General features: G+C 37.0%; 2 protein-coding genes across 10 annotated transcripts in view; one reads left to right on the forward strand and one right to left on the reverse strand.

Moving 5' to 3' along the window:
* LOC120779436 (LIM domain-containing protein A) overlaps positions 1–14788 on the forward strand; it is a 699457-nt gene that overhangs the window by 345065 nt on the left and 339604 nt on the right. The gene's annotated exons all lie outside the window — the stretch shown is intronic.
* LOC120779437 overlaps positions 1–14788 on the reverse strand; it is a 148909-nt gene that overhangs the window by 94952 nt on the left and 39169 nt on the right. For 2 of the 9 annotated variants that reach the window (XM_040111676.1, XM_040111675.1), the window contains exon 2: positions 5455–7909. The exons of 6 other annotated variants lie outside the window; for them this stretch is intronic. In XM_040111676.1, the coding sequence (XP_039967610.1) occupies positions 6604–7623 (1020 nt within the window). In that variant the 5' untranslated portion in view covers positions 7624–7909 and the 3' untranslated portion in view covers positions 5455–6603. Of the gene's footprint in view, positions 1–5454; positions 7910–7966; positions 8145–8206; positions 8236–14788 lie in introns of those variants that run through there. One more of the 9 variants, XM_040111674.1, reaches the window with a different exon arrangement.

Genomic DNA, 14788 nt, shown 5'->3' on the forward strand with positions numbered 1-14788 from the left:
AACATTGATTCGCATCTTGTTGCAGTGAAAATACGCACCCGCCGCAGCAAAAACGCATGTCAACGAACACAAGAAAGGTCCGACTGCCAATAGCTGCAACCACAACCGACTGCCCAACGGTTTTTTACTGCTTTCTGAGAGCACTCATCAGCAACTCGGTATAGAACTATGGAACGGCATTTCAACTTCTTTACGTACAGCTGCAAACGAAATCATTGGTTTTGGGAAAGGCAAAAGGACATATGGTACAATGGAAGTGCCATGTCGCAGTAGAGACAAAACAGTTACTCAGTTCGCAACGTTACAATTGACCGCAACACGTTTGTGATGGGATAGGAACCGAGAGCTGAAAAGGGAAGCGAGATGCATTTGCAGACAAAAAAAAAAGAGAGGCCGAAATGCGTGAGTACGAGGAGCTTGACAAACTGGTCGACAGGGGTAGGGTCGAAAATTCTACTAAAAGATGCGGCGACTAACAGAAGGTTTCAAGACCGGAGCATACTCTTGTACAACTCCCCGAAGTGATATTGTGACTTATGCCAAGAGCATACTTAACATATGAAAGGAAAACTTCTACAATCTGCTGGATGGCAGTGAAAGCGTAACACCAGGTAATAGTGAAGCGGATTCTCTAATCAATGACGATAGAGCGCACGTTTTGGTTTTAAAAGACAAAACAATGATATATTTGTGTTTTTTTTAGGCGATATGAGTAACATAATTTTATTTATTTTATATTTATTCTAATATACTTCAAAAGTTGTACAATAATGTCATTAAATATAATAAAATTATATTACTCATGTCGCTGCTAAAAACAAGAAATATATCTTATTTTTACGTATATATTTGTTTAGATTTAACACATAAAAATGTGAAATTTTTGCTTTTGTTTTTGTTATCCGATTAAAAAAATTTACAACTCCCAGTAATTTGGGATATGTTTATAGAAATTAGTTCTTTGATTTAGAACCAGACATCTTTTTTTGTAAAAACACAGGATTAAGCATTGATTTTTTTTGTATTAATTTTATATTCAGGTTGGGAGAAATTATTAATTTTCAAAGCTATTAGTTGATAACAGTTGAGATAATGAAGGATGGTAGATCGTTCTTAATTTTTAACAATAATATTTTTAATATAAACATTTTCAAATTCAATTTAAATCAAAAAGAGGCAATAGGACCATTTCTTCATTAAATTTTCCAGTCAAAATGGTTGCTACAATAATTGAAATTACGATGAACAATAATAGGTGAATCAATTTTCAACCCAGATTATGTGATGTCCTTCCGGCACCTATCTAGATAACTTTCGTGTTCATTTTCATCAACAGCAGCGAATGATTTAAAAGACATTTGATTTCTGACGACAACGCTTAATTATTAATAATTTCGTTAACTTATACATTTTGGGCCGCTAAAGAAGTCCGATTACTGAGCCAGTTATGATCCAAACAATAATTTTTACTTTCAGGAATATAATCTCAATTCATCAAGTTTCATCGTGACGATCCGCGTATTTGGTTGCAACTTCTTGCTACCATTAAAAAAAATATATATTTAACAATTGTATTATATCTGAGATTGGAACAGTTTGCAATTGTTCACACATATTTATGATTGCCATGGTATGATTGCTTAAACATACGTTAATCTTATTGCCTTAGGACTAGCGAAGAATTTCCGAGCTGTCAGCAATCCCAGACAGCAATGAGACAGCACGTGCTGTTTCGAACCAAAGGGAAAACGGTGTCAGATGAGTGGGGTGGGAGGAGCATGCAAAGAGGTGGTCAGTGTCATGCATAGACTCATTGCACGCCGGACATGTGTTGGATATGTCGGGGTTTATTCTGGATAAGTACGAGTTTAACATGCTACAATATCCAGAACGAAGCTGCGCAAGGGTGACTCTCGTTTGTTGCGGCAACTCAAGCTTTTCGTCTGCAATGGGTGGTGGTTTGACTCCAAGAACGTCATTCACTGAAAGGGAGTCGGTGAAGGTCTTGATGGCTCCACTGTGAATGGCGGTCAGTGCTTGTCGGAAGTTAGTTGCGTCCGAGGTCCGGTCGGTGTATTGTTCAATGTCGTTGACGTAATTGAGGAAAGACCTCTTGATGTTCCTAGGAGGCGGTTCCGATCCAAACAGGTGGCTGCAGGGGTGATTCCTGCGAAAATATCCCAGCAGGAACTGCCTACTATTATTCTGTGCTTCGAAAATATTAGTAAGCCATTACGCGCTCATCTTAAATTTTAATTGAATTTTTTCTCAACACTGCAGCTAATCCGCTATTTTTTATATTAGATGTTGCGTTTTGTTTGTTATGAATACCCGTGCGTTTCGCCCATAATCTATTCAAAGTAGCCGAAATGTCTTGGCGATGTAACTGTCAATGCGTTTTCTGTTGTGATATTTAAAATGTCTTACTGGTTCCACATGGAGTGTCCTATAAAAACCAAACCGCCCCTGTTCAATAGCAACAATCGGGGTACTGTACAGTATACAGTGGTATATGTTGTACTATTATTAGTATTTCTTTTGTTTTTGAAGTAAAAAAATATTAAAGGGAGTTTTACATATATACGTATGTACAGAAATTCGAATTATACAGGGTGTTGTGGAATCCAAGACAGACTAGCTTAGCTGTCAGAATTGCAAACCAATTCTGACAGAGCCGGAACTAGCTGCTTCAGCGCCTGTGGCAACAAATTGCTTTGCGCCCTTACCATATAGTATAATGGAAACCGATGTTGCCCAAATCAAAAATCTATATTTACAAGTGAAAGAGCGTACATCTTATTTTCAATAATAATTTATACAAGGATCGCTTATATCGTTCAGAATAATACTTTTCTGGATTTCGCCTCTGCAAATAAATCGATTATTTTATCGAAATTGAGACGTGTTGTAGTATCCTTCTCAATCAACAAAATAGAAATATTCGCCAACCGTTCCTGGCCTAAAGAGGAACGAAGATAAGATTTGATGAGTTTTAGCTTACTAAAAGAACGCTCGCAAGTAGCCGTCGTAACAGGCATGCATAAGAATATTCTCAGTGCTGTTGTTATGTTCGGATATATGTACATCCTCGAGCGACAGATCGAATATTTTTCTAATACATTCAAATGGTTCATGTCTTTGGCTTCACTCATCAGCGTCGTTGCTTGAAATTTGAAACTCTCAATTTCTGATGAAAATTCATGTGATCCAAGTCATCAGGATATTTGATAGCGAGATCTGCCGCTATTTTGGTTAGTTGAGTAATTACTGGTGTTCACAATTGCTTGACCGCTCAAAAATGCGAAATCATCGGCAACTTCATTTAAAGCGATGAACCGGGTATTCATTTGGGCAATCATAAGATCAAGAACTTGGATCAATCCTGCTTTGAAATGAGTTTGGGCACTTATAGATGGAGATTCATCTTTCGCTTTTTCTCCCGGCATCATTTTCTTTGGTCGTTTTCGAGTATCTTGGAAATCTGGTGTTACTTGCAACTGTTCAGCTGTCACAATTGATGATTGCAAAATTTTGTGAAGAAAGTCTCTCGGTATATGGTTAATTGTGACAGCAATCTATTTTATTATTGCATTTACATTTTGCAATCTCTCCGTCACTATTCATCTGTGCTCGACCTGAGTGAGTTGCGCTTTGACCGGAAATACTACCAATTTTTGTTTTTCAAATGGCACCTACATATTTTTCCCTTGATTTTGGAATAGGAACTAATTATCCTATACAATAACGTAAAACGACTAATGGCAAGTTTCCATGGATATTATAAATAAGAACCTTGATGTGTAGTTGATATTGCTAGATTAGGATACAATTTTCAAATAATATTTTCTTGGAATTTATGCACATTGTATATTATTCTAGAGGGGAATGAATGTTTATTCCAAAACTGAAGAAAAAACATGTATGTGTTGTTTGAAAGAATAAAAATTGATAGTATTTCCGGCTAAACCGGAAGTTATACCGAAAATCAGAAAGCACCTTCCGATAGTCCTCATTGTCTATGGAAAAAACAAAATCTACAATTTGCACAATTTTACATCATTGCATCATATGTTATTGAAAAAGCATGCGTTTTGTCACCTGGATCACAGATGAACACAGATTGTGGCTGACTGGCCTATAGCACAACACACGGCACGGCCGGCAGTGGGCACAGAAACAGGACTGACAGACTCGCACCAATAGCGTGGCGCCCCCGATTTCTGGAATAGCACGTCCACGGGTGCTCCTTATTGCTTTGTGCAGGCGCGCCTCGCGACGATTACATTCGCACTGGCACGTGTGGTACTGCCGCATTGCTGCCCACTGCACTGGCTCTGGCGCTGCAGTTTTTTCGGTCCGTTCGCGCCCTATGTCTCTTGTTTCGCCCGCCGTGGGTGACGCGCCAGTTTCAGACGGTAGCTCTTTCGGACGCTCAGCAACCGATATTTCGTCAGGCGTATGTAGGCTCAACCTACGTTGCGCCTCTGCGACTGTTGCGCTCGTGGCGGGTGCCACCTTCGCCACGCCCTAGTTACGGCTCTGAATTCTGATTATCAATGGTGTCACAGAATTTGACTGGATTTTCGTCTTTTCGAACATACGCAAAACCAATATTCGAACCAGCTGTTTCCTAATGTGACAAAACTTGCAAATTAATACGTTTGGAAGAAATCTTATTAAATAAAGTTTTTAATAAGTTCTGAATTAAAGAAAGCTTTTAAGATATAATATTTATCGAATGAATAAAGGCGTATTTGGGTGTTAAGTTACGTATATTACGTTCTGAAAATGTTTTTTAAGGGGGTAGCCTGCTTTAGAAGCTTCAAAAACTGAATTTTTTTTGCTTAAATCTTTTTAAAAATTATCTGAGAATATGTCCCTAAAGCTATAGATGGGAATTCGAGATATTGTCGAAGGTAGAAGGGAAATAGTGACCGAGCATCTGGCAGGTACATATATGAGCGCTTGGGCAGAAAGCGAAAACTTTGACGCGAAATTTCTCGGTTTTTCATTTTTACGATTTTTCTTTAATAGCGCGCAGGATTGAATAAAACTAAACGTATGGAATTGGAGCAAAGTTTATTATATGTGGCAAATTATCTTTTATTTAAATTAAAAAAAACTCAGAGAAGTTAAGCATGTGTTTAACCCTAGAACACACACCCGGGTACAAATGTATCCACTTTCAACTTTGAAGTGTTGTAACTTTTAAACCGCTATACCTCTATACCGCTTCGGATCTAGTTAGATTATTTAGTTTTGAGTTCAAATTTTAAATTTGAACCAGGTCGGACCATTGGTTCAGGAGCTACAGCCTTCCAAACACATTATATACGTAAACACACACCCGGGATACGTTTGTACCCCAATAGTAAAAATCCTCATAATAACCAAAAAAAAAAAAAATTTTTTTTATATTATTTTTTTATTTAAAAAATTAAGAATATTCACTTCACACATTATATTATTGACTTTTATTACAAAAATCATAAAAATGCATCTTATATCTAAGGAAAATCATGGCAAATAGAGCAATTTGTTGATGTGACCGAATGTTCAAGACACATTGGCTTCTTACATTTGGCGCACACCTTTCTGGTTTTTCTACGGCGTTTTTCCTCTTGTGCATAACATAAATAGCAAGATCCAGACACAGGTTTTGGCGTGAGTGCTGTGGCAGATTTTGATGCTGCTGTTGACACCATTGATTCCACCGGTCGGTTGAAATATGCTTCAATAGCAATTTTAGTCGAAAAATTTCGCGTCACTTGACGATTTATGGCTCTGGCTTCAACAATGGGCATACACAATGCTTCAGCCAAGCTGCGCAGGATCTGCTTACGCTTGTTGTTTCTTCTCCAAGGCAACATAGGGTTATTCAAATCGTAGACAATGTAGGCTGCAAGAGCTGTAATGTCCAACATGTTGAAGAACATCGCTAGTAGCCATCGTTTTGTTTGTCTGGCTGACTTCGAAAACGTCAATTGCTTTGCATACGAACAAAGTTCGAAGTTCGATAAAGCATCCGCAGTCTTTATTACAGTACATCATATTTTGAAACGCATTAACTCGGTAGTCGATGCGCAGTGATACATAAAATCGTGCATCACTAAGAAACTTGATGCTTTTCAAAGTTTCAACGCAATAGTTTTCCAGAACCCCGAATTTTTAGGCACCTTTCTTCCAATGTGCTTTTTGACATTACTATATTTGAAATTATTTATATTTTGATTTAAATATTTAACGAAAAATTTGAATGTTATTTGTGCATTTATTTTCAGAGAAACGCAAAACAACGTTTATAATTGCACTCTTGACTTTATTTTTATCCATTGTGATATTTTTGCGCTCGTTGAATTTAAATTTCTAAAACAGCTGTTTGCGAAAATAAACTTTGCAGTAAAAGTGTTGTAAAACGTCAAAATATACAATGCATAGTAATACGATGTTATTTGACGTTGCATGCAGATGATGTATAAATACTGTAGTAAAACCGCATTAAAACTTTGCAGTAGTACGTTTTCGAAGTTAGCCTCTTTGTGTTGGATATTCCGCAAACATTTGGTTCATTCGATCAACACCACCTTTGGTACGATTATAATATTAAATTATTTCAGGTTTCCCACTGTCGGCTATTTCAGCATCATTATGCATGGTCGAAAGCAAAATTACTGCTTTATTTTTATTGGGAACATAAGAGCACATTGTCACATTATTTTTGAAGCCAAATGTCGTTGAACCAATTGTCCTGTTTTCGTTCTGCTTCATTTCTTGAGGAATATATGATTTGTTTTTGCGTAAAGTTCCAACGATCGTGAGTTTCCAGGTGAGAAGCAGGTCTGCAACTGGCAAGGTCGTAAAAAAATTGTCCATTGTAATGTTTCGGCCACTTCCTTGGTATTTGGCAGACAAATCCTTCACCATACGTTCGCCTTGGTTCGTTTCCCTACCAGTTTCTGCTTGGCGAGTATATATTTGTCCATGCAGTGGATATGCATTTGTGGCATCGCAAATCCACCGAACCTTGACACCATATTTAGCAGGTTTTGACGGTATGTACTGCGTAAACCGTGTGCGTCCACGGTAAGGAAATAATTGTTCATCAATCGTCAAGCATGAGCTGGGCTTGTAATGTGCAGCAAGATTATTGTTCATCATCGTCCACAACTCACTGATCGGTGCTGCTTTATCAGTTAGTAAGCGTGTTGTACGAGTGTTTTTATCGTCAAATCTTAGGAACCGCAATATCGAACAGGAACGGTTGACTCCCATTGTGGCGCGATATAAAGGATAGTTTTTGACGCTCCATAAATCTCGAACATGTTCTCCATTGCCATGGTTCGCACCAGTCATAATAAGTATGTCAAAAAAAGCATACAGCTCTTTTATTGACACAGGCGTCCATGGCTTAGGAGTTGTGTTTGGATGCGCATTGTTGTAAGCATTATAAGTTTCTTTTGCTAACTTATTTATGTGGCGCATAATTATATCAGCCATTTCAACGTTCATGAAACATTTGAATGTTTGCTCTATTGACAACATTTCAGTGCATCTAGCTGGTCCAGAACGTTCTCTTAAAATATTTTGTCTGAGTACCTGACGACTTACATTTGGTTCTTTCATCCACTCAGTACCATCACGTGCAACAAATTTTTCGGCACTAGCAGGTAATTCATTATTTACTTCTACTTCTTCTTCTTCATCGTCTTCTTCATCATCCTTATAGTCCGCATAATCAGGTAATACTTCTGCGGCACTTTGCGAAACTTCAGCATCGTCATCAGCAATTTCAATGTCATTGATTTGAATTTATTCTTCCTCTTCTGAGTCAAAGTCATAGGGAGCGTCATCGTCACAAATTTCATCAAATAAAGATTGTATATATGATTCTCGCTGTTCCTCGGTTAGCCTGCATAATAAAAAAAATAGTATATGTTTACATTGTTGCTTATTTTACATTTTTTACCTTCTATATGCTGCACTTGATAAATATTCGTTTCTTCTTGAAGTCATTTCGTATCCAGATATTTATAGTTTCAGTTATATTTATTTTCACTTCTTACACTTTTGACCACCAAAACAATAATGAAAATATCAACAGGCAGCATTTATAACAACACCTCGTGTGAAAACAACCCTTGCAGCTGCATATATGTAAAATACAAAACCAGTTATACCAGTGTATTTGCTACCTACGTACCCATACCTTGCGCGACCTTTTTGCACATATCTTTTGAACCAGGTAGAATATTTCAATGAAATAAAAACCAAAATGTGTATTCGTTGTTACTCTACAAGTATATTATTATAAATTATATTATTTTGTTTTGCATTTATCAGGACAACAACAAAAAGAAAACTCCACTGTTGCATGTCCTGACTTTATTTGCCCATATCGCTGGAACCAGTAGGAATATTCGAATGAAACAAAAGACAAAATACTGGTTATATATTAAAATATACATTTAAAAAAATCATAGAAATCGGTTGAATAAGCATTAAAAAAAAACGCAAAATAAGGTCCCGGGTACAAACGTATCCCGGGTGTGTGTTTACGTGGTATTTTCTGGGTGTGTGTTCTAGGGTTAAACAACATAAAGTAATATTTTTTTGGTCAACTAGGACATAAGTTATTAACAAATGTGAATCTCGTTGAATTTTTTGTTTCCGATACAAATTGCGACCTGCATACTGCCCGCCGTCCGACAAATGCACACGCGAGATGCATCGGGCAATTGCTTCCCTAAGGTAGAAAATGTTCGAGTGATTAAATATATAATTATAAACCCTAGAAATTTCACTTTAATCAATTATTTTTTTCCTCCCAAAAAAAACATTAAAAAAATCGAATTTTTAAGCCTCTAAAGCAGGCCCCCCTCCTTAAACATCCGCGTTTTTTTTTCCAAAACTCAAAATTGCGATTCTGATCGCACACAAGAAACAGACACCGGGGTAGCGAACCGCCACAATCGACCAAACGATAAGAGACCTAATAAAGTATTCTTTAATATATTTAATTCAAAAATGTATTTGTCCTTAACCTTGTAAATAATTTTATTTTCAAGTAGCTAACCCCGCAGCCGTTGTCCTGCGTGAAATTATGTCTTTTGATATTAAAAGAAAGTTGAATTTATATTGTCATGAAATCATTTATTTGCCATTTTTCTACATTTCTTTTTCAATGTAACACAGCTTGATAAGCAACATTTTTTGGTTTCTGTTCCGGTGCGTAAATGTACAGAGAAGATGGTTTTCCAACTCGTGAACACGCCACGTATACCTGGCCGTGTGAAAAACATAGTATTTCGAGATTTATGCCACACACTTTTAGCTACCATGCTTGGGTCCTTTTGATTGTCATCGCAAATGCAATTTTCTTTGGAAACTGAATAAGTTTAAACTGAAATGGAAAATATTTGGAACTCAAAGGAATTCGTAGAATCAAGCATTCTGCCCCCTTGTATTCGATAGCAGCGTCACAATCAGCCGGGATCCTTTGCACAGTTTCGGCGCATGAAGATTGCGAAACATAATAATGAGAGATCCAACTTTGAGACGCAAATGATGCGGCGGCATATTAAGCCTTTCCAAAGAATTTCGAAATTCCACTGGATCATTCACGGCGTCGTCTTCAATGTAAAGACGATCGATCGATTTGTATGAGCGCAAATCTCCCGGAACTTCACTTTGCATCTTCCAGTTTAAGTCATTAACATCGGTATTTTTGGCAACTAAAATTGCGCGTACACTCTAGCAACCGCAGTTACGATAATTTGGCCAATGTTCGGATACACATTCGTGATGAGTTCATCTTTCGTTGAAGTGAATTGACAAAAGGCAAAATTACTGAAAGTATCAACCGAAATTTGCCCATTTCCAATTCCTAGAGAATACGATATAAAATGTTTTCGGCAATGTCATTTTTGTTCGTATTCCATAATTGCCGCGAATTTGAAGGGTGATATGTTGAAATGATCATCGAGAAAAGTGTGCGAACTTCACTTGCATTCGAAGTAGCTATCGCATCGTCAGTCGTTTGATTCCACTGATTATCATGTTCCAGCAATTGTAATTGCTGGCTTGCTTCTCAAAATGTTGCACATACCGTACCATTCACAGTACGCAATGACAAAATTGAAATTGAACCACGTAAATTTATCAATAGCAACCGAAGGTAGAAGCAATCGTCGTTTTTCGGGTGGATTGTGTAAATTCGTCCTAAGGCATTAGTAGAGAACACAACTGGATTCCTATCTACTGCTTGGCCTTGCTTTTTGTGTAACTATTTCTTCGACGACGCATTCCATGTAAAATATCAAGGCATTTCTGAATAGAGCAATGTTCTCGCAAACGGATCACTGACGCAAGTCAAGAAACTACTCGTCAATGTCAATTTTGTTGTTGACAGTGTTTCTACTGGCTGTAATGTATTCCCTGGGTTAAAATACACTCTTTAACCATTCTCCAAATTAACTGCGAGATGCACAACAAACGTTCATGAATTGCAAAAGTAAATATCCTACAAAGCACTTTATTACAAAAGGCCAATAACCGCCATCCTGCTTTCTTTGGTGACGAATTTGCAAACGTATTTGATCACCAAACTGCAATATTCAATATTGACATGAGTTTTGAATGTGAATTAGACAATAATGGTGAATATAGTACGATCCATGTGTTGTCAACTTCGATATTCACTCCTCTAAATTGAATGCTGAATGTTCTGCCATTATTGTCTGGTGAGCTACGCAGATAGAGTGGATATCCATCTTTTCCAGTATGCGTTTCCGAAAGAAAAGCATGTGGATAGTGTTTTGTGCATTTATTGTCAGACATACAAACCGAAGTGGCATTATGGTGTCTGCAAGGTTCATGAACCATATTGGTTTTTATCACTTCGTATAATACTGGATCTTCATATGGCTCAGGAATTTCTCCAGAAATGATTTCATCAAATTGATCTGGTGTAACCACAATTCATAGAAGAACGTGTGAGGCAAACCTCTTTTTGTAACTCAACAGAGTACATAAAGCATCTAACAGTACCATATATTTCATACGTTGCTTCAAGATAGTCCATCAAACATCGTAGCTGTTGTTTGAAAAATCGTGCTGTGACATCGTGACGATCGCTTCCTGATTGACCGCGATCTATAATTCCGCACGTATGTCATTGCATCCTAGAAGTACTCGTTTAAGTGGCTTGGGCTGCCATACGTTGATGGTAAGAGGAACGCCGACCGATATTAGCGCGACCTCTTCGTGGCATCGTAACAAATTTCAATTATGTGAAACACACATAAAGTTTTCATTGAACAATTTTCAGTAATTTTTCTTTTGAATAGCCGGAATACAAAAGCAAGCGCCCGAAATTGAACGATTCAAATAATTTACAAATCAAAATATTGAAAAACAAAACAAACAAAAATTAAAAAAAAAATGTGTATGGAAAAAAGTTACTTTTTAGAATTGTCCAATTTTCCGACTTTTCCTTATGAAAAGTGTAAGGTATTTTTATTTATAAACCTTCCCCGATCTACAACGAACAACCTCTGAAAATTTAATCATGGTGCAACCGTTCTCTTAGCGTTACTAACAAACAAACATTCATTCGTTTGTATGGGAAAAACAAATTGGCTGTTTTTAGGAGTTTTCCGGCAATTATTCGAATTTTTCTCGCCGTAAAAACCATCTTTGAACTTCAACGAGCATTTAAAAAGAATAATTGGCCAAATTGGTTCAAATAATTTTTTTTTTCTTATTTTCAATGAGATATTCCATTCATTGGTTTCTTGTTTATGTTCTATATTACATTATAAAAAACATATAAAATTAAAAAAAAAATTGCTCACATTTTCATAAATTTGTCTATTACGATTGGCATTTTTCATTCGAATGACATTTCGAACGAACGGATATGTTCATGTACTAGTTCACGTATGTCATCATGCCAGATTACGATAGAAGCGTATTATTACGAAAAACAGACTTTTACGTTCACGGGTGTAACGATTCTACCCCAGATTTGGTTGTGTGATTTTTTCTTGATCTCTAAACTAAAATTTCCACTAGGTGGAACCCGCTTTCAGTAGATCGAAGAGATAAAACAAATTCCACTGAAGGCCACCCCAAAAAGTGCTTATGAAAAGTTTTTCGAGGGATGGAGAAATCATTGGCATAATTGTATGATATCTGGTGGGGATTACTTTGAAGGTGACAAAATAAATAGTGACGAATAATAAAATATTTTGCGGTTTGTTTACAATTTCCGGGTACTTTTTTGTCACAATAAGGGTTTTCATTTACTACTCCGTAGTAGCAAAATTTCTAGAATTATTGTTATGCTTTAGCTACCGCTGACGGGAGCCGTAGCAGAGCCATAGCAGAACAAAGTAAAAGTATGTGCTTGGAATTTTGTTAGGTAAAAAACTATAGCTTTAGCAATAGCCAAAAATGAAGTGCTGAGTTCTGCTCTGGCGTAGCGGTATCAAAGAATTGGGAGCAGTAGTAGAGCGGAGCTAATTAAAAATTTCATGTGCTAAAGCTCTCGCATGTGTAGCATAAGTAGCATCACACAGCGATTGGCAGGGTAGAGTAATTTTTGTTTTCATATGTTCGTATATATAGAGGTTGTACTGATAATTGTTACTGAACAAGTTGAATCATCATGTATTCCTGAACCACTGCACAGAACAATGCAATATTTAAACGGCAACAATCAAGTTTGTGTTTTCTTAATGTTGAAACAAAATATTACCATATGATTGGACATAGGGCGTGAGGTGACGCCTGTTCTGCTCTACTCATGCACATCAATAAATAGTAGTAGAAAGTCGATTTTTCTGTCCTTATGTCCCTTTGTATGCTTAAATCTTAGAGTGATTGAAGAGGAAGGTTTATATGTAGAATAACATCCATTAAATAGTGCAGAAATACTGTTATTTTTGAGATTTCTAATGTGATGTCGTAAATAAATTAATTTTTCCCGCTTACATTGCAAACGCAAGCTGAACCCTACAAGATTTATCAAAATAATGCACTAAGCAGCGTTTGAAAAGCTACGCTATTGCCGGAGGGCGATATGAAAGCCGGGCTAATTTAAATTTTCATGTGCTACGGCTTTCGTAGTTGTTTGTTTTTTCTGATTTTGCTATTTTCTGTCATTAATAAATGAATTGAGACAAAAATTTAATAATAGTATTTTATTCAGAAACAAAAATAGTTTGCTTGTTTTGTCTATTGATTATCATTTGTTTCTTATTGGTAAGTATTTAGATATATTTTACTGCGGCACATACTAATAATAAGGAAATTAGTGCAGAAATTATAAAGTCATGTCTGGAAGACATCGTCGGTCGAACATAAGTCGTAGTACAGTGAATGCCAAAAGAGTACGTTCAGCTTGAGATGAAGAATGGTCAACGGAACGTGAGGTTCGCCTCAGTCGGGATTGAGATAGATATAGAGCTGATAGAGAGAGAGAGAATTTTCAGTAGAGCATATAGTATCTATAGGTACTATGTCAGTAGTGTGTGAACATTGCGTGGCATTGAAATTCAAGGACGAATCGAAAGAAATATGTGGCTTAAAAGAAAAAGCCAAATTAGTAGAAATTCTCCCTCCACCTGAACCACTATACTCTCATCTTCCGGGTGATCATCAAAAATCCAAACAATTCATGCGCCACATACACCGTTATAATAACGCTTTTCAAATTACCTCTTTTAAGAGTAAGCAAGTCGCTGAACGTGGGTTCATGCCTACATTTAAAATTCAAGGGCAAGTGTAGCAGTTAGCTGGCAGCTTGTTACCACTTCGACCCGATGATCACAAATTTCTGCAAATATATTTTATTGCAGATCTAGATACACAACCATCTACGCGGTGTTCAAGTTTCGCACAGCCAATTGATAGAGATTTGATTAGATCTCTCCAAGATATGTTACATTCTCATAATTGCTACATACAGTCTTTCAAAACTGCGACTGAGAGTGTTCCAGCAGATACTCCTGCCTTTAATGTCGTAATCCATGCAAATAAAATTCCTGTTAGAGAACACAGAGGACGATACAATGCGCCTTCCACAAATTAAGTAGCAGTAGTGATAGCTGGACAGCAATTTGACAAAAAGAGATATTTTATTGCAAAGTCGTGATGATAATTTGCAAAAAATTTCAGAGCTACACAGTTCTTATGACAGCTTACAATATCCTTTGATGCTATGTCGTGAAAAAATGGTTATGCCATTTATATTTCTCAAGTTGACCCAATAGGTGGTTCACCTCTGCGTAAACACAGTGTCCTGTATGAATTACTTTTGCTACCGTATAATGACAAGACGTAACTATCAACAATTGCTATCAATGAAGGGAAATTGTTTTTCATTGATGCCCCAGGTGGTATAGGACAAACAATTTTAATCTATCTGCTTTAAAAAAAGTGAGATCTACCGAAAAAATTTAGTTAGCTGTTGCGTCATCCGGCATTGCCACTACTCTTTTGGAAGGAGGCCGAACCGCGCACTCTACATTCAACCTCCCACTGAAAATCGCTACCGATGATAATAGCAGGGTATGCAGTGTTTCTAAACAAAGTAATACAGGAAAATTGATACGTGGCTGCTCATTAATAGTCTGGGACGAAGCTACCATATCAAACAAGACGTCTGTGGAAGCACTGGATGGGACAATGCGGGATTTGCACAACGAAAATGCACTTATGGGTGGATGTACAACTCTGTACTCAGCAGATTTCCATCAAATCCGAGCAGTTGTCACTCGAGGAACAC

Source organism: Bactrocera tryoni, unplaced genomic scaffold (assembly GCF_016617805.1).
Source record: "Bactrocera tryoni isolate S06 unplaced genomic scaffold, CSIRO_BtryS06_freeze2 scaffold_11, whole genome shotgun sequence".
Lineage (NCBI taxonomy): Eukaryota > Metazoa > Arthropoda > Insecta > Diptera > Tephritidae > Bactrocera > Bactrocera tryoni.